Raw genomic sequence first — 20,109 nt, forward strand, 5'->3', positions numbered from 1 at the left:
CCTCAATTTTAAATATATAAATATATATTTTAGAAACTGCTCTATATAAATTGTAATGTAAAATGCTGCAGCTAAAAAAAATCAATAATGTTGTTATTTATAACTTGTATTATCTGTCCTTGTTTTTGTTGGTGTATATGCTATTTTCAAGAAATGAAATATTGAGACCTTCACTATATAACATCATTATTCATTCTATAATCTGTGCTGGTAACAAAAAGGTTCAAACCTAAACAAGGGGCGATCCCGGGGCAATCCTTGAGCTATGACCATTGTGCCCTTGAGCAAGGTACTTAACCTCGGATGCTCCAGGGGACTGTTCCTATAACTCTATTAATGCACGTGCTCATATGGCAAATCAAATCTTTATTGTGTACTTTATTGAGTGGTAATGTGCATATCACATTGCTGCAGTGGCAGGTGCTGAAATTTATTCTCATATCAACGCTGGATGTGTTGATTTTCGTTTCTAAGTGCTTTGGAGTGTTATAAAATCCACCCTACCTCACAAGCCAATAGCTTTTCTTCACTTGCTCTTGCTCTTTGCAGTGAGCAACATACTTTCACTGAGCAATATTTCCATCAAAAGGGCTTGATTCCTTTCAGGAAGGCCATTTCTGCTGGCAGCACCGCTCACCTCTCTTTTGTTTTCCATCACAGTTAGACATCCTGAACTCATATTTAACTGTTGTTAGGGCCGCACATCCTGGCTGAACTTCCATTCAACTCAAGCCTGGAGTGAATTTAACCGAATGAGGTGTCCATGCGAATGGAGGTCAGATGCTTACGCTTCCTCTACCCTGCCAGTTTGAGATATAAATAGGCTTCGTACCTACATCCTCTTCACACTTCTGTGATTGGTGCAGGTGCACAAGAAAGTCGTGTAAGGAAGTGCGTTTCAGAGAATCTTTGAACTGAGATGAAATCCAAACTGACATGCCTCGTTCGAAGTACTTTTCAGGCTTTAGCCTCCTGTCAGTTGTTTTCGGCTTGTGAAATCAGTGATGAATGGCTTGTTTATTTCCGTCGTTAGGATATGAAAATTTCCACATCAACATTTTAATACTTTGTTTCAGTTCAAAGGCTGAGAATCAGTTGGAATTCACTCCCGGTCTGCTGGGAAACTTGGGTAGAGCCAAGTCTATCGTTATGAAAGCTTCTTTCTGTCTGTGGAGCTCTCTGTTGCTGTCAAGGTCTCTCAGTGAGTTTGATTGACATGGTTATTGATGTGCTTATGCTTGGTTTCAAGCCAAGTGTGTAACTACTGTGCCTTCAGAAAGTATTCACCCCCTTGAATATCCTTGCATTCTGATCCCTTACACCATCAGATTGTAAAACATATTATAAAACACAATATTTTTATCTCTTCTCTAACCATTCAATATATGTGTCAAGTAGTATTTGTAGAGTAATCCACACTCCAGTAAAGGACATTCCAGTAATTCTCACTTTCTGTTCAAGACATGGCATGCTTATGTGAGACTGAACTTAAAACAGTAGAAAATACTCAGCAAAGTATTTTTCAAAATGAGTTTAAATTATTAAACTATTATTAAATATGTGCATTGGTGTATTTTTATTTTTTTTAAATTTGAAAGCTCCTTTTTTTCTGATTTTAGATGCATTTTTGAAATTACTGTACAAATGCATTTGTTTACTGCATATTATTTTACATTTTTATACAGTGACTCCAGAAAGCATTTATACACTTATTCCACACTCTGTGAATTCCATTAGATAACAAATCAATCTTTTTTTTTTTACAAATGTAGAAAAGGGACCTTTCATATGAAACCGATACAGTCTGCTGTTTTATAAATAAGACAAAAGATGTTAATAATAGTAACATCTTTTGTAGTTCAGGTGTATCTTTTATATCATCTTTGGTATGATCTTTTGTATGCCCCAGCAATAACAGCTGGTTAAAATGCATAAGTGACTGAAACATTTTAAGTCAGTTTTGAGGAAAGGTCATAATTTTGGCAGATGCAATTAAATTAATTCATTTTTTTTAACTGTGTCTTTTAAAAGGTAAAAGAACAGGAAGCATTTTGCAGGAGTTGAAAAAGAGTTCTAGAATTATCTTTATCTGTAATATCAATTCCATTGCTAAATTTCAGTGGGCGAAAAGAGTAATAAACCGGATAATGTGACCTTTTCACAAATGATAAAATATTCATCTGCAGCCTGTGTTACCAAATGTCTCCAAAACACCAGGCTGAGGCATGTTGAATAAGGCACATAGGAGTTTTACAGCGTGTTATTAAAGCAGAAAGGCTTTTCTAAGTGCCTTCAGAACGTATTCAGTCCCTTTTGTAAGCAGAACTTTTATGTTCCTGAAGTTGCCCCGTCGCAGGGCTCTGCTCTGGGTGGTGGTTTAGGAACTGATGGGGTCTGGTTTGTATCTGTCTGTCTGAACAGCTCTGTACTGCAGCACCCCAGACTCTCCTCTCCATGGATCCATTAGCAGCCAGACCGGAGGACACATAAACAGCCTGGTACGCTGGGCCTGTGACCGTGGATACAGGATAATTGGGAAGAGCACGGCCGTTTGCAAGAAGACCCCCTTTGGCTACAATGCCTGGGACGCCCCTGTTCCTGCTTGCCAAGGTAACACCCAGCAAATGATTGTTTACTAGTCCATTTTGGATTGAATGTGCTGAAAACCCAAGTATGTTAAAGGTTCAATACTTTACGATTATTAGCCATTTAACCGGCATCAAGATCGATGTTATTTACCAGCGCCAAGCTTTTTCTGATTTGCAGAAACAATGACAAATTTTCTCCTTCATATTCAGCTGGGATATGGGAAAGTATTCTTTTTCTGGGTTCAATATTTTCTAATATTTAAAACTATGTTAAATTATTTCAAAGCATAAAATTGATTATACAAAACATTTTGATTAAATAATAATTTTCTCCCCTCAAAAAAACCAAGCATGGTGTGGCATTCACAATAGAAGTGAATGGACCAATTTCTGCAGAATTTTTAAACTTACTTGTGAAGCTAATATATTTATTTTTAAAAAGATGTAAAATTCCTGTAATTTTTGCGGTAGGTTTGTTTTTGGCTTTATGATTTCATGGCAAAAAAGTTTTCAAAATTGAATAGTGTAATGTGAACTCTTAATATTGTTTAGTTTTGCGGCTCTACTGTTGAACAGAGAATATTTGAACAGTTACAGATTGTCACTATTCACTTTCATTGTAAGTGCCTCACTGTGACCTAGATTTTTGGCAAGTCAAACTCTAATTTTATGGCAATCAACATTATGCCACATATGCTGTCAATCAAGTATTAAACTTGCATTGGACTTGTATTCTTTTCACACCGGTATTTTGTTGACTAAAACACCCAAAAGACCCCTTTTAAAGTCAGCAGGTAGTAATTCAGTGAGTGCAGATTTGATCAGTAATTTTCCTGACGGATCTCTAACAAGCTTTTATGGTCAGTGATGGAGACGCAGTAATTACTGTCGCCACTCCTCTCACTGATACTGTTTTTTCATGATCGGTTTCATTTGTCACATTAATGACTAATCTTCCGAGCTCTCTTTATCCATCTGTGTCGTTTATCCTGCTCCACCTATCCTCCCAGACGCAGCTTCACAGTAGAGTAGATGAGCCTGACTAAATAGTTTCTGAGGCGGCGCATTCATGCAGGGCTCTGCTCCTACACTAATGTGACAGAATGGGCCCCTACTCCCTCTAAGGGCCACAGGCTCTGGTGCCACTAACATCAAGTGACATTTAAATGACTCTAAACTTTCAAAAGCGATCTGGGCACTCTTTGTATTTTTTTATTTTTTTGTTATCCTAAAGCAAAGCAACAAAAGTTCATCTCGCGTCACTGTCAAAGACCACTCTTGGTGAGAAACGGCTTTATACTTGATATGCGCCCTTTAATTACTCTGAGGTTATTGTTCGGCTTCTAATGGCTGAGCGCTGACAATCGAATGGTTAGGGCTGTAGCTTTGTTTCTCAAATGTACCAGTGGTTTTGCCGCTCAATAAATCTAGAGGGCTTTTGCACAGCAATGATTCATACTTAGCGTCATCTTAAAGTACCGTTGATAAATAATATGTTCCAGTGCTGCATGCGTAAGGGAGAAAGAGAACAAGAAGCGAGACGGAATCTTCCATTGGCTGGTTTGCCAAACTGATGACAAGCACGGTTATAGTGGAATAGTTCAACTCTTTGAGTGCTATTTTATTGTTTATGAAAAAGATCTGTCATTACGTAGAGGCAAATCTTGAATTTGATCATCCAAAATCATGTAGTAATTTCCTAGTAATGAATACTTTTAACACAATATTGATCTCTCAAAGAAAGTGTTCAGTTTAAATTTGAGTGATTTTACACTACAGTTAATGAAGTTTCTAGACTCCTTCATTCAAATTCTTATTAATGTAAATCCATATAGTGACATTATAAAGTATTCTGTGTTGAAGTTTAGATTGGTGATGGTCGTGTGCCATTCTAATTCTTATTAAATATGAATGTGCTGTTGTTAAAATTAAGACCGATAATTATTGTTGTATTGTTATAGATGATATTACATTTTGTTTAAATAAAAAAAATAAAACACTATTGAATCTTGGCATCACGGCATTATAATGTACAGCACGGAGAATGGATATTCGTTTGAGATTTTCTACAAAATTACCTTTCACAGTGTTATTAAATTAGTGCTTATAAAGATAAATGTCTTCTGTCTCAGCTGGTAACCGATATGCTACAAATCTAGCATGCATCCCTAAAATCTAATGCTCATGTGCATAGACATGTATGGAGTTTGGATAGACCACATCTTTTTGGCCAAAATATCTATAATTACTTTTTTACTCATAAACATAGTATTGACCTTTTAATAAAGCTGCTATGTGTTCGTAAGCACCTGAAAAGCAACTCGAATTACATCTTGTGAAACCAGCCAATCGAATAACCAATTTTTTAATGCTCTGATGGTGAAATATTCTAATGGGAGTAATAAGCAATGATTAGAGGTTTTTTTTAATTATCTTGTCATAATTATATTTTGAACTTATTACTTAAAATTCCATATGTCTATCTCATTTTCACACCCATAAGCTGTCTCCTGTGGGGTGCCCAAGGCACCTGTGAATGGAGGAGTGCTTGCCATGGACTACTCAGTGGGTACACGTGTGACCTACTTCTGCAACGATGGCTACCGGCTGTCCTCCAAAGAGTTGACCAGTGCTGTGTGCCAGCCTGACGGCACCTGGAGCAACCACAACAAAGTCCCTCGCTGCTCAGGTACAGGCCCACTCACAGAGATGCAGAACATGAATTTTACAGCAGATAAAGAGATCAAGAGACCGTCTGAGAGGAATGAGAAGGACTTGTACACAGAAATAATCCCCTTTTAATAGAGTATGTTTAGTCTAGGTTGTGCATTAATTGGTCCAGCCTGGAAAATCAAAGAAGAAAAGAACATTTTATGATACTGTTGCTTGTCAGATTTTATTGCTGATTTGGAATGGGTTGTTAAAACATTATTTAGACAAATGGTTTTGGAAATTTCAGTCTTTTCCCATTCAAGTAGGCAGGAGCTGTGCTTGTATCCCTATTGGCTAAAAGGTAAATAGCTGCCTGGGGCATAACAAGATGGCCGCCGAGTGAATCGACTTGCTTTAAAGGGACTTTGAGAGATCTGTTTGCTTCAGTTTAATCATAATTTATTTATGGGCCAATTATATCTGCCAAAATGATGCCTCTGTTTCAAAAACATGTGAACTGCATATTTAGTCTGCATTTTAAGGCATCATCCTTCAACACAAAGCCTATTTCTAAAGGCGTTGCCTTTTAAAACTTGTATTTGCCTTCATTTTACAAAAGTTATCCTTCGTAGTGATAACGAAGATATAATATTCAAATTAAACTTTGATGTAAAAAAAAATTTATATTAATTCTTACCTTGTATTTGTGTGTCTGCTTTTTATTTATTATTATTAGAGGATCACAGAGTTAGCTTAGTGACATGAACTGTGAAAACTGTGAATAATGCTGTTTGACACATGGAGTCGCTACCGTTCCAAATCCGTCAAATCAGTTTAGTTATCATGCTGCCTTAGAAGGCAGCTACCTATGAAAATAGCATGGCAGCTCAATCCATTTAGAAATTGAACCATTGCCATTGCATTCTGAATATTGATTTTGGTGTATTTGTTGCACAGTTGTGGTTTGCCCAAGTATCGGATCTTTCTCTCTGGAACACGGAAGATGGCGGATTGTTAACGGTTCACATTATGAGTACAGGACCAAAATCATCTTCACCTGTGATCCTGGCTATTACCGCTTAGGCCCCGCCCACATTCAGTGCATGACCAATGGTGTGTGGAGCTGGAAGAACGAAAGGCCCCACTGCCAAAGTAAGTGTATAATTTAACTTCAGTCCAACAGCTGTTTGGTTCTGTTAGTCAAATGTTTAAGCTTTACAGATTGTCCTTGTTTGTCTTACCCTCTCTTCCCTCCATAGTCATCTCATGTGGGGATCTGGCCACGCCTCCCAATGGCAAGAAAATTGGAACTCAGACCTCCTTTGGGGCCACAGCCATATTTACATGTGACAATGGGTATATGCTTGTGGGATCTACTGTGAGAGAGTGTCTATCTTCTGGACTGTGGAGTGGAACAGAGACGCGCTGCTTAGGTAATGTTGTTTACATTCACTGCTTCTGTTCACATCTGCTGTTTCAGACATTTGAATGGCAGTGGTCCAACTTGATTTTTTAACCTTGTTAAGTGTTATAGAAGCTTCATCATCCTAGGTTTTAGTAGTAACCATTCAGAAGTGTCGTATTTATTATTACTATTTATTTAGTAATTAATGCCTTCACTATTAAATAATATAAATGGAAGTGTGAATGTATACACTATGTGTGTGTGGGGGGGGGTGTATATGTGTGTGTGTGTGTGTGTGTGATTCTGTATGCTTTTATCATCAATGCTTCAGACAGTTGTGCTGCATATATTTTTGTGGAACCATGATTCATTTTTTTCAGAATACTTTTATAAATAGAAGGTTCAAAAGATCAGCAATCCTTGCTGAATAACAGTATTAAATTTATTTTAAAGTAAATCTTACTGACCCCAGACTTAAACACCTATACACAAACATACTGCAGTGTCTAAGTGCTTGACCTCAATCATGTTTCTTTCTCCTGCTCCACTGAAGGTCTCACTTTTTTGAATTTACATGCACTCCACTAAACACTTAATTACATGAAGCAGTCTGTCTCTCTAAAAGCATTGGATATTAATATTTTACAGTGTAATGTAGCTGCTGCTCAGACCTCTCACTTTAATCACTCTCTCTTCTCTTTCCTCTCCTTTCAGCCGGCCACTGTGGTTTACCCGAGCAGATCGTCAACGGTCAGGTGATCGGGGAGAACTTCGGCTACAGAGACACGGTAGTGTACCAGTGCGTCTCCGGCTTCCGCCTCATCGGCTCCTCTGTGCGCATCTGCCAACAAGACCACAACTGGTCTGGACAGCTGCCCATCTGTGTCCGTGAGTTTGGGACTCGTGCTTTTCTCTCTCAGACAAGCTGTGGAAAATTACTGAATCTATGAATAGATCAAATCAGACAGAGGGCCTAAGGCACCGAATGCTGGGTTAAGAAAACAGACAATCATATATATTTTAGCTACAGATGTCAGTTAAAAACAATACGTTAGTCAAATTAATAAATAAAAAAATTGCATATTATCTGGCATGTAAAATGGAAATAATATATAATAATATATTCAATTCTGCCACAATAATATCCTCACTTGGGGTATGATCAGTAAGCTTAACATTAATAATTAATTTAGTTTTAGCTTTGAATCAATCGACAGACCTAATTTTAGCTCATCCTACTGTTGCAGTTTTAAACTACTACTATATCTGGGACACAGAGAGCGTAAGGGGACATGGCATCATGACACAGACACTCCTCAGAGCGGTTTCTTCTTCTTAAATGGCACTGGCATTTAAAGAATCCACCTTAAGAGTCCTCCGTATTTAGGGAGCTATTTATATTAAAAAAATGTGCTGTCATTGTCATCTCCCACTGCACAGTGACACACCGGGTCCACGCTCACAGCCTACATTTATCAGACACGCACTGCAGCAAGTCTGCCTCACTTCAGTGGGGGCGTTTATTTGTTTGAAGAACATTCAGACGAAATGAGCCGATAAAAAGGAGCTGCAGGGAAAGGAGTGAAGCAACTGCAGGATTTATCCACATAGTCTTCCAGTTTATTAAAGAGAGAGTTCACCCAAAAATGCTAATTCTGTCATTTGCATTTTTGAATGAACTGTCACTTTAAGGGGACATGAGTGATGATGAATTGGTCAGTGCTGATCTTACATTTTTATGTCTTAAAAGCTGTGTTAAAGTTATTATTGTGACCTGAAATGTGTTGTAGGTCTAGTTCGCTCGAGAGAAAATCTGGGTCCTCAACAAATATGTTTGAGAACTTCTCAAATTTAGCCATATCTGACTGTCATTTGATTTGATTCAACATTCCTTCATGTGGCATCTCCTGCATGATCTTTCAAAGATGGCAATCAATTACAATGAAAACCGGGCTATTGAGATGTCTCTTTTGATAATGGTGATTGTTGCCTCTCCGATACATTACTTTAACATGGCGTCTGAAACAATCACAGAGCTGTTTTGCTTCTACAGATCATCTCTCACTTTCTGAAGTGGAATAAAGCAAAAGGGAAGAAAGCCAATTTAATGCCAGACAAGTGCCCCAGAGTTTGTGAGTCCGCAATGGATCTAACCAATAGCAGCTGACATACTTGATGTATTAATCGTTTACTCAAGTTTTTGCAGTTATTTTTGTTTGGGGGTCTATTTGCTGGTGTTTACCTCTAAAAGTTTGCAATCAGTTTTCACAAAATTCATTTTAAGCATATACCTGTAAATATGGGCAAAAATGTGTATAAAAATATTGATGATTGATCCTGCACTCAAGCGTATGCCAAATTGTGTCCAATCAGATGCGTTCTAGAATTAGAAGACCCCCTTTAACTAAAACCACCCACCTTTTGATTAGCAATTTACAAGTAGTGAGTCATTGTTCTTGACTGTGTTGTAAATTAAAGGCTATTTAAAAGCCCTTACTTGCTATTTTAGTAGGGAATACAGTATGTCAACACAGGAAAGAAAACCATGTTCATCAAGTGATTTCAGGGGGTCTTTAAGCATCAAATGTTTTGTCACATCTGTGCCATCTACATTTCACAAGCTTTGCATTAGACGCTAAAATCACAGCTGGTAGCACACAAAAAAGAGGGAAATGTGTGGGTACACTTTCAGCTATTTTAGTATACAGTGATTTGGTTGGAAATTTGGGCTACGGAGAGTCTTTAAATGAAAGGGAAATTGCCTCCGTGCAAAGAGAAACAAATTACAGCTGTGATTATGCAAATGAACTGGGGCTTTTTATGAGAGCAGAAAAGACACATAGTGAGGAACAAAATATACTGTAGCCTGGAAGAGCTATTACAAAAGCAAATATACCTCTAAATGTGTCATATCAGCGAAATAAATTTCACTTTAATTAAATAAGAGCCCTTCTGGAGCACAGTATATGAATTAGACTCTGTAGTTAATCAGCACACATTGTGGAGACCTTCGGTGAGACACGTGAGGATTGGCCTGTCATTTTCAGCTTACAAGTGTAGTCACAATACACAGCAGATAACAACAAACTTGCACTGCTACCATCAGCTCCATATCTGATACTGATTGACATTTTAGCTCTAATACATTCCTCATATAAATGAAGTAAACTCAACCTGGCATGTAATTAAAAGGCAGTATGCTGTTGTTAGATTGATGTACATTGCTGTCTGTATGTACTCTGATAAACGATAGGATTTAAATGTCTAAACTGAACATCAGAGTGACAGCTCTCACCCGAAGGCATTGAGTGGGAATCTTCTGTTTACAGCATGTACGGCTTCATTCAGCCAGCGAATGCCTGCAGTTGAACACAAATGGTACAGTACCATGTTACCCATTGCTATTAGAACAGCAGGATTTCATTCATTGCACTAATGTTCCCTTCACACGTAGACTGTTACAGAGCCTATTAGATGACACACTTCCAGACAAAATGTCTTGTGGGGGATTTTTATGCTATATATACTCAACCATTCTAAAGTTTGGAGGCTGTAAGATTTTTATTGTTTATGAAATTACTCCAGTGTTACGTGGTTCTTCAATTCTTAATGGTTTATAGCTGGCTTTTAAGTCCATAAATTAAAAAAACACTTTTGCTCTAGTGCTGGTTTTGAATTTCCTTTTTATAAAGGAGAACCCAAATCTGATTTATTGCTTTAGAGTTGGCAACTTACCAAATAAATGATTAGAAATTACAGAGGGAAAATGAACTAATTTCCCGCAGTGACCAATCAATTATGACGAGCACATCTATTTTCTTTCATAATTTAATCACCCTCTAAAAATGTTTCCGTCATTTAATACGTACCTGTTGAGAAAAAACTGCTTCCACAAAGAACTCATCCTACAGCACTATACTCAGTTTATTATTAAACATGATGCTTATGCTATATTAAAACATCTCACGCTTCTCATCTCTAGCCATCAGCTGCGGGCACCCGGGGAGCCCCATCTATGGGCGTACCGTAGGCAATGGCTTCAACCTGAATGATGTGGTGAGCTTCTCCTGCAACATGGGATACGTGATGGAGGGCCCTTCTCGGGCCCAGTGTCAGGCCAACCGACAGTGGAGCCAGCCACCACCAACATGTAAAGGTGGGGAGAAAAGTTAAGTCTTTTATTCACACGGAGCTTTGCCTGATCCACCGGCTGACAAAATTAAAGCACCGCAGTGCACTCTGTGGGTAAGGACGGGGGGAAGCGGCTGTTGAGATGTTTGCTAAGTGGCTGCCAATTGTGGGGTTTGGTGGCTGAAAGTACACTAACAAAAATGTAATTGATGACGTTATACAGTTTTTACACAAAAATAGATAGCATGTACTGTGACAAATCATTCTGCATGTGTCCACTCCCTTATGGCATGTAACTGTATGATACATGATACTAACACAGTTTTAAACATATTAAACATTTATTTATAATATTATTTTGATATTATAAATTAAATAATTATATTTAGGGTTGCATTTTTAAAAAATTATTCAAATGAAATCATTCCATCCTATGTCACTTGTTTAAAAAGATTGAGATTTTTATTGTGTCCTAACGTTTTTTTGGGATGTGGATGTCTGTGACGTACTAAAAAATGGCAAATTCTCATTCTGCATGCGTTGCAGGCATCGAGCATCTGACCTACTTGTTTCCACTGAAGTCACTTGCTTGGTGCTTCTGCCAAATAACACGTCTCTGTTTCTGTCCTTTCTTCCATTCTTCTATTTATTCAGTTGTCAATTGCTCTGATCCTGGGATTCCAGCCAACTCTATCAGGCAGAGTAAGATCGAGCATGGAAACTTCACCTTTGGCACAGTGGTATTCTACGACTGCAACCCCGGCTATTACCTGTTTGGATCTCCTGTCCTCACCTGCCAGCCCACGGGTCAGTGGGACAAACCGCTGCCCGAGTGCATCGGTATGTTCCTGGCATCTTTCAATGAAAATTTGGCAGTCGCATTGTGGTGCTAATTACCTATGCATTCCTGTAATTGAGGGGAATTAGTTGCACGACCCTCTTCCCGCTGTTTAAGATCAGTGCTTATAATTGAGGGACAGGTGGAACATAGATTTCTGTGGCAGATTAATTAGCTATGTCAGGTTCCGACAGAATCTGATCCCTGTTTTATTATGTGAAAGTTGAAACACTGCACATCCTCAGCCTGTGTACAGCTCAGTAAGACACGTTCTGCAGCAGCTGCGAAGTCGACGGGGCCTGAGCTTACATTTTGCCCTGACAAGACTCCCTGCTGTCAGAGATGCCCTTTCGCCCAGTCGCCACTTTTGCTTTGTGTGTCTGCATAATCTTCCCTGTAGTTCACATGTTTGATCCTAACACCAGTTACTGGGCTCTTTGAATACCAAAGTGACCCTAGAGTAAAATCTGGGATATGTTCTACATAAAAATGCTGACACTGCAATATATAAAAGGTGTTAATTGTTTCAAGTGCCAGCACAGAGACTCAAACCTGTGACCTTTGGGTTACAAGTCCAACTCTCTAACCATTAGGCCACAGCTGCCCCCTGACGTTTGTGTGCACATTTTAATGAAATGTTAATTCAATTAATTAAAAATAAATGTTATTAATGTTTAATTATTTTAATATAACATTAAATTATAATATTTCCTAATTAGATATAAATTTAACAACATCATTGATGTTCATTTTGAATAACATTAAAATTTTTCTAATTTTAGTAGTAGTGTGAGGTCTGAGCTAAGGAAAGGAGCAAACTTTCAAAAAGTGCTGATCTTAGTGCTCCTGCAGGAAGTTGAATTAGCACCGTAATCATTGAGGTCAGCCGGAATGATTGTATAATTAAAAGTAAAGAGCAGCTTTGTTTCAAGTTGTTTGTTTTAGTATAATCATGTATGTTAATGTGTACTGAAGGAGTGTTTGCTGATCCAGTAACCGTATTCGCACTTTTCTGTGTCTGCATGTGTATTTGATAGTGGTGGACTGCGGACATCCTGGATCTCCTCCCAATGGAGTGCTGAGTGGGGACAAGTTCACCTTTGGCGCCACGGTGCGCTACAGCTGCACGGGTGGCCGGCAACTGAAGGGCGAGTCCTCACGAACCTGCCAGCTCAACGGCCATTGGAGCGCACCCATGCCCTTTTGCTCAGGTAAGACACACACACATCCATCAATGCTATCTGCGCAACTAAAGATGAGAGATTTTGGATAGTGTTAGCTTCATTAAGTGTATTGTTGATGTCATTGTCATTTTATTGGTAGAGATGATTGCCTGGTTTCCATATATACCCCTGCATAAACATATCTCTTGTTGACATCGCACAGATGCAGAACCCATCGGGTTCTGTGTTTGTGAACAGATATGAGTGCTCTCTTAACCCTAACCAAGGCTTTTACCTGTAGCAACTCTGTCTGGCTAAAGCAGAAAGGTTAGTTATATGAACAGCATGTGCTCGTAACTTAGCTTCTTCCGCAAAGCAATCTTGTTTTTCCTCTCTTTGTTGGTTGAAAAAGTAATAACACTATTACAACCGTTATTTCCAGTCAGCTAATTTGATTGGGCAGGCGATGTTCCAAGATTGCTGATATTTCAGTTTTGGATCAGTCCGTTGCCTGTGTTTGCAACGCTTCCTGCTTTGGCGTCTTTTGTAAATATTTCTCTGGCAGAGCAAAAAAATAAATAAATCAGCAACATAGTTGTCAGTGTTGTGTTTGGAATGTAATTTACTTGATTATTTTACTACAGTTATTTCTAGTTTCTGTTTTAGCCTTCAGCCAATTTGATTGGCTGAGTGCTCTTCCAAAAGGAGTTGCTAGTGTTTGCTTTTGTCTGTGATCCAGAATGTCAGTCTATGTTTTAGTTGTGGGGATTTTTCAGCGACTCTTTCTGTATCTTATATATTGATATATACTATAGCATTCCTAGGTGTCATTCTCATTATAGTTGTGATGTGGACTTATTTTCATAGAATCAGAATAATTATTACAATTTTAGTTACAGTTATCTTACTTGGTGTCAGTATACCTTTAATCAGTATTACATTTTTGTTTATTGGATTGGATGGGTTAGTTCACCCAAAAAATGTTATTAGCCTGTTATTTACTCACGCTTAAGTCAATCCTAGGTGTATATGACTTTCTTCTTTCGGACGAATCCAATCAGAGTCATATAAACCTAGGATGGTTCGAGGGCGAGTAAAACACAGGCTAATTTTTATTTTTGGGTGAACTAACCCTTTAAGGTCTTATACCTACTGACTGTTTTTGCTGAAATCTGGCCATGCTCTGTCAAAATGAAGGTTCTGCATTGAAGAGGGGTCACAGTCTAGTCACAGTCACAGTTGATCTCATTTTCAAGGGGGTCCTATTCCAAGTCCCCATCATGTGTAGCTTGCTTATCAGGAATACCACACAGACAGAGTTGTAATAGGCTGAATTAGCATGCAATTTGTTTAGAATCTTTTCTCTCTGAATGCATGGGTGTGTGTATTCCTTCAGAGCTTGCTATTGAGAGTATATGTACATGCACAGCTTGAGTTAGAAATACATTAACTCTATAAACACAGTCTGTTCTGCCTCTGCTTTTTATTCAGTTACTCATTTTATTAGTCATTTAAGTATAGGAGAACCTCAGAAAGTAGCTGTTGCACAATCACAGTTAACAATTGGTGGGGTATAAGTTTGGACGACTTCCAAGTAGCAAAATATCTCAAATAAAGCTTGTCAGTTCTTCCATGTAAAAATAAACTCATTGGACACCCAGCAAGGCCGTGAGAATCCACCCCAGTGGCAGAACCATTAACTCAGCAGAGGTTTGAGTCGCCAGGGCTGTTAACACTCTCCTGCTGAGAGACATGGCCAGTACTCCCTCTGACTGTCCGATGACTATGAAAATGAAGTTTACGGCTGAAAAATTGGCTGGTGGGGCGCTGCCTTAAGCTTGCGTCCAACATCTGTGAGGTGTATAATTAATCTGTGGGTTTGCTGTGCTGTTTTTTTTTATAAATGTTCTGTGCTTTTTATTGAGATTACATGCAGATTGCTTTGGGCATGGAGAAATACACAGATGCAACTGCAGGAGTCCATGTCTGTTTATGTTGTATAGTCTTTACAAAACAGGAACAGGGGACTCTCGGAATCAAGACGATCTGCGGAGACCAGACCAAACGTGCACATTTCATAACAAACCCAACGCAAAACCCAACCATTCCATTGTTCATTCTGTAAATAGAATGGAAAGGCTTGTACTAATTGGGAAAAATCCAGAGGGGAATCTCAAAGGGCTCCACATGTGGGTCCCTACACCCACACATACAGCACAGAGTTTTGTTGAACACCAAATATGGCTTAGAGAGATTTTACATAAGCCATACACCATCCGTGCACAAAACTCTCTGCAAGGCCACTTCAAATATTTCTGAATCTGGTGCGCTAGTGGCAGCTGAGCCTTTGTCATATATAATTATTGCGAATCAAGGACCCCTGTGTCCAATGCCTCACCTAACTCGTATTCTACCACACTGTCACATTGTCCTTGGGGACTTTAAAGGGAATTATATATGAACATGCAGGAAAGACATATAGTGAGAGAACTGCTCAGTCACTGGCATTTTGAATGGTTTTATACCACGTACTCTGGTTCAGTGAGCTCAACAAGTCCATCTCGTTGCCTAGAATAGTCCGTTGTGCCCTTTAAAAAAAGATTTTGTCCACTGAACCACTGACTTGGTAGAGGAGGACTCCATTCTCCCTTCTAAAATTAAATATTGCATGTTTGTATGCTCTTGGTATTGAGAAGTGGACCTTGAATTATTGGAAATTGTGCTGAAGGTTGTGCTGCTTTTTGTATAAGCCTGTAGACTGAAATCTGATTGGTTTGGTTGATTGTAGTGTCCTTGTGTTTTTAATCTAGCCATCAGAATCATTGTTCGCGATAAACACTTGATGTGCAATTTTTTTCAAGCTATAAATTAGGCCATTGTATTTGAGATTGTTTGAAGAATGACCGCAAATGGCTTGTGGTGATGTGTGTGGCTAAGATGACAAACACTGTCTGTAACTGTTCAGACTGAGCATTTGTTAGGCTAAGCAGCTCTACTTTTTGTAATCAGCAATGTCACGCCTCATTCCCATGATGCTTCTGCTGTTGTTAGTAAGATGTGTTAACTCTAATGACTTCAGTTGTTCAACAATTGATATTGCTGGTCACTGGATCTCTTTTGTTGTCATTTTGCACTAGGATGTCTTTCAATTCAACTACAAAATCATGAAAAAAAGTGTAACTTTTTTTTTAACCTTGAACCTGTTTTTGAACCTTTATAATAAGAAATGTTTCTTTAGTAAATCAAGATGATTGAATGATTTCTGAAGTGACACTGGCGAATGTAAGGGCTCCTGACCATTCAGCTTTGCCATCTCAGCATTAATTTTACAAATATATTTATAATAATAATAATTAAAAAAAAAAATTATAAATTGCAGTAACCTTTTTTACTGTATTTTTTATAAAATGAATGCAGCCTTGGTGATATTTCTTTTTTTTTTAAATATAAAAAATCTTACCAACCCTTAGCGTCATGTGGATTAAACATCAAATTGTGATGTTGTCATATCACAGAGCATTTCTTTTAAATGAGGACAGAAGGTACAGTGACGCAAGTCAAACTCTGCTCAGCATTATTGTATAGCTTACATTGTACTATTACTTAATACTGTTATATTGATGAAATTGTGTAATGAAAATATTACTACAGTATGTTGCTACTATAATACCTTTGTTTAATTTTACTTTCGATTTGTATTTAAGATTGCTTATTGACTTTCTTTATAGTATACAACAATAAAGACTGAAACAACCATGATGTAATTTGGTATAGTGCTAAGTGAATTAAAGAACAGATCTGAAAAAATAATGTTCACAGTAATGTCCAACATGCCTCATGTAGTCCCAACACAGATGGATTAAGTAAACTTCCATTTGACAGATTCAAATTAATTGCACGCAATGAAATTAAGCTGTGACAATGTTCAAGAATTGTGTTGCATTAGCTCACTTTAATTAACCAAATTGCACACGCAGGAAAAATCCATTTTTTGAGTGCATGTTGCATCTGATCACCAACTCTCATTGAAAACAAATCACTTCTGCTCACTTTGTCATTACAAATCACCGTCAGTGTGAATGTACCTATAAAAATAACATGTTGCTGGAAACTTACAGGCAGTCTTTGCATAAATGTGACTCTCAAATGTAGTTTGCATATTTTTAAACACCCACTGTTTATCCAACAAACCTATATTAAGTGTCTATGACCCATAAAGCGTGAATACAGACATTGTCTCTTTCCAATCACACTGTACATGCTCCAATCCTCTACAGAGATCCATGACCCAGAAAGGAGGAGAGAGAGAGAACAACTGACAGAAAGAGAAATCTATTTTCCTCTTGGTCCTAGGAGGCTTTATTCTCCTTCCTGGTACTGTTCATCTGCCTCTAGGGTTTTCTGGGTTTCATGGCACAAAATCATAGCAGCACAACTTCATCCTTTTTCCTGTGTGCTGTGCTGAAGGTGTTTGTACACACAAACATGCGCTCGCACAGCGAACTGCAGTCTGTTAGAAAAGACTGAGCTGATATTTTTGTGTGTGCATCTGTTGCACGAGCAGCTCTTGAGATCAGTTAGTGCTGTTTTACAACCTTTTGTTTTAGTTTTAGTCCAAACCGGAGCTATTACAAGTCTTTGACCTTGTTGCCGGCCTCTTCTAATTGCCTGCTTCCAGAGAGAAGTCTCTGAGGCAAAGCCTTACGAAGTTATGACATGATCCGACCCTCTTAAAATCAACAAACAACCATTTACTCTTTGCTCCCGAAACAGCCTGGTACCCAATTAGCACATATATACTGGGCTGCATCAGTGAGGGTTTTATTGTCCACCTGGTGGGAAGATCTTCTGTTCTCTCCCTGCTCACACCTGAACGTCCTGTGGTCCAATTAGAGCGGCTGTAAGAATGTTAGGGCTGCAGCTAAAGGAGCAGCCTCTAGCAGTGAGCCTTTCTCAAGACTTAACTTCCCAGCTCTGCTTGAGCTTTCTGGCACTGCTTGACTGCAGATAGAGTGAGCTGACTGCACACTGATTGAGACAGAGCAGCTGCTAGCTTAGACCGCAGGGATTCTGCTTTTCTTAAAGGTGAAGTATGTCACTCCAATGTCCCTAAAGGAACCCACACAGAATTGCAAAAAAATAAAATTGCTTCCAATCAGTTCCTCTACTTTTCCATCTACTTGTGGTTTGGACAAGCTGCTATTCCAGCACTATGAGGTTAGAAAATAAAATGTAATTCGAATTTTGCTAAACATTTAACTATTTTAATTTCTTTGTGACATTTGAAATCACCCCCATCAGTCGAAAACACTTTCTTTCAGATAATAAAATAATAATAGCTTGCTGCAAAAAGAGCATTTCTACGCTTTAATAATGACATTGGTAAATAAAAAAAACTTACTGCTTTTTCTGCATCCACACTTTGTGTCAGGATCGATTCAAGACTATTGTTATTCCAGCTAGTGCAACAAGTAAAGGATGCACCATTAAAACTAGTAAAAATGCAAATAAAAATTTAGCTGCAAGCAGCAGTTAAGAGGCCAAGCACAACAAAGGTAAAATAAAGAGCTAAAGAGCTATCTTGAATTACTAAGGCCATGTCCAAATGTGCATGGGTATTTTTATAAACAGTCTTTCCTTCTTCCGTTTTTTAAGAAATCTACGTGTCCACAAGAAAACAAAGCACTGAAGCAATGAAGCACTGACAAGAGCATGCCAAGCCAACAGGTAGTGATATAACAGTAGTTTCCAGTAGGCAGAGATATCAGCGAATGCTCAAGCGTCACAAGCCAAAAATCTTCGGTTTCGCGGTCTACAAAACACAGAGTATTTGAAAATCTTCACCCTGGCAGGAAATTTCAAAAAAGTTCACTTTCAGTGATTTGGTGCTGCGGTTGCATGTGGATGAATGGCCAAACTCCATAGAAAAAAACTGCGGTTTTGAAAATATATAAAATCTACAAATAATTTTTGGTGAAACTAGTTACAAAGAAGTTATAAGCAGAACTGTAAATGTTTAATATATTTTGACCAGTAGGTGGCACTGAGCCGAAACCAATCATGTGCCCTCGATTAATGCTTGGTATAATGTTCTTTACTACAGAATCTGCTAAAGTGTTGCAAAGATATAGCTCCATGTCCATTTTTGCACAAATTTTATCAAATTTGTTAACACTGTGCATGAGAACGGTTTAGTTTATCAGAAATTTTTGGATGACTTTTTGCCAGCATTGTCTGAAGATGATCTGAAACAGTTTTGGTGAAAATCTGACTAACATTCTAGGACAAGTTTGAAAAATGTGATTTTTCACATAATTCAAAATTGCAAAACAAAACTCTTGACCAGTCGAAATTTATATTTTAGTATGCATTCAGCTTTCTAATTCAAATTTTGCTGACTGACAGGTAAAATAATTTAATAGGTAATAGGTAAATGTTTCACGTATACGCAACAACGTTTTCAAAATTATTTACATTTAAACATTAACTGCCAAAAACGCTGCATTAAATATGACAGGCCAGTAGTTGCCACTGTCACCTTATTAGTAAAAAATACCTGTAGAGGAGTGACGAATAGTCACTAAAATCACCACACCAACTGTTGCTCTACTCCTCATTCATAGTGAGTACTATGTACTCGCATGACATCACCGTTTGCAAAGATTTCGTATTGGGTGTTTACACAGAAACGATAATGGTGCCATTTTCAAAAACATGCACTTTGAAACCCCTTTTCAAAATTATGCGTTTCAGTCTCCAAAGGCATGTATTACCAGTGAGCCCTGAGCTGGAGGAATGAGATGTTGGATCTGTGTATTTTTTGTTTATAATTCTCCCAAAAATAAGCAGTCTGTCTTCCTTTACTCACCCTCACGTCTATCTGAATCTGTATGACTTTCTTTCTTTTGCAGAACTCAAGACATTTTGAAGGCCTTTTCAGCTGTTTGTCCATACAATGAAGGTCAGTGATGTTTAAAAAGAACACTGGACCACATTGACTGCCATTGTATGGACAAAAAACACGTTTCTTAGAATATCTTCTTTTATGTTCCACAGACAAAAGTCAGTCATACAATTTGGAACAACATGGTGGTGACTAAAAGCTAACAGAATTTAATTGTCGGGTGATCTGTCTCTTTAAATGCTAGGCTAAAGCTCATTTCAGCTATTTTGTATCTGACCCATATCTGCTGTCCAAAAGCATACTTGAATTAAAGTGAGAAATCAAACCTGACTGCTAAAAGCCACCGAAGATGCCACTGATCAATAATCCATGCTTAGTCCCCCACTTCTCTTCCACTCAGGTTTTGCGTGGATGCCGAAAGTTGACAT

At 38.2% G+C, this 20,109-nt stretch overlaps 1 protein-coding gene across 6 annotated transcripts in view; it reads left to right on the top strand.

Annotated features, from left to right (window-relative positions):
- The window catches only part of csmd3b (CUB and Sushi multiple domains 3b), a 373,951-nt gene that overhangs the window by 320,366 nt on the left and 33,476 nt on the right, over positions 1–20,109 (top strand). For 3 of the 6 annotated variants that reach the window (XM_026288598.1, XM_026288600.1, XM_026288602.1), the window contains 8 exons: positions 2,422–2,610; positions 5,092–5,277; positions 6,198–6,392; positions 6,500–6,673; positions 7,360–7,533; positions 10,628–10,813; positions 11,431–11,616; positions 12,652–12,825. In XM_026288598.1, the coding sequence (XP_026144383.1) occupies positions 2,422–2,610; positions 5,092–5,277; positions 6,198–6,392; positions 6,500–6,673; positions 7,360–7,533; positions 10,628–10,813; positions 11,431–11,616; positions 12,652–12,825 (1,464 nt within the window). The remainder of the gene's footprint in view (positions 1–2,421; positions 2,611–5,091; positions 5,278–6,197; positions 6,393–6,499; positions 6,674–7,359; positions 7,534–10,627; positions 10,814–11,430; positions 11,617–12,651; positions 12,826–20,109) is intronic. The other 3 variants (XM_026288599.1, XM_026288601.1, XM_026288603.1) reach the window with 1 other exon arrangement.

The sequence above is a fragment of the Carassius auratus genome, chromosome 19 (assembly GCF_003368295.1).
Source record: "Carassius auratus strain Wakin chromosome 19, ASM336829v1, whole genome shotgun sequence".
Taxonomy (NCBI): domain Eukaryota; kingdom Metazoa; phylum Chordata; class Actinopteri; order Cypriniformes; family Cyprinidae; genus Carassius; species Carassius auratus.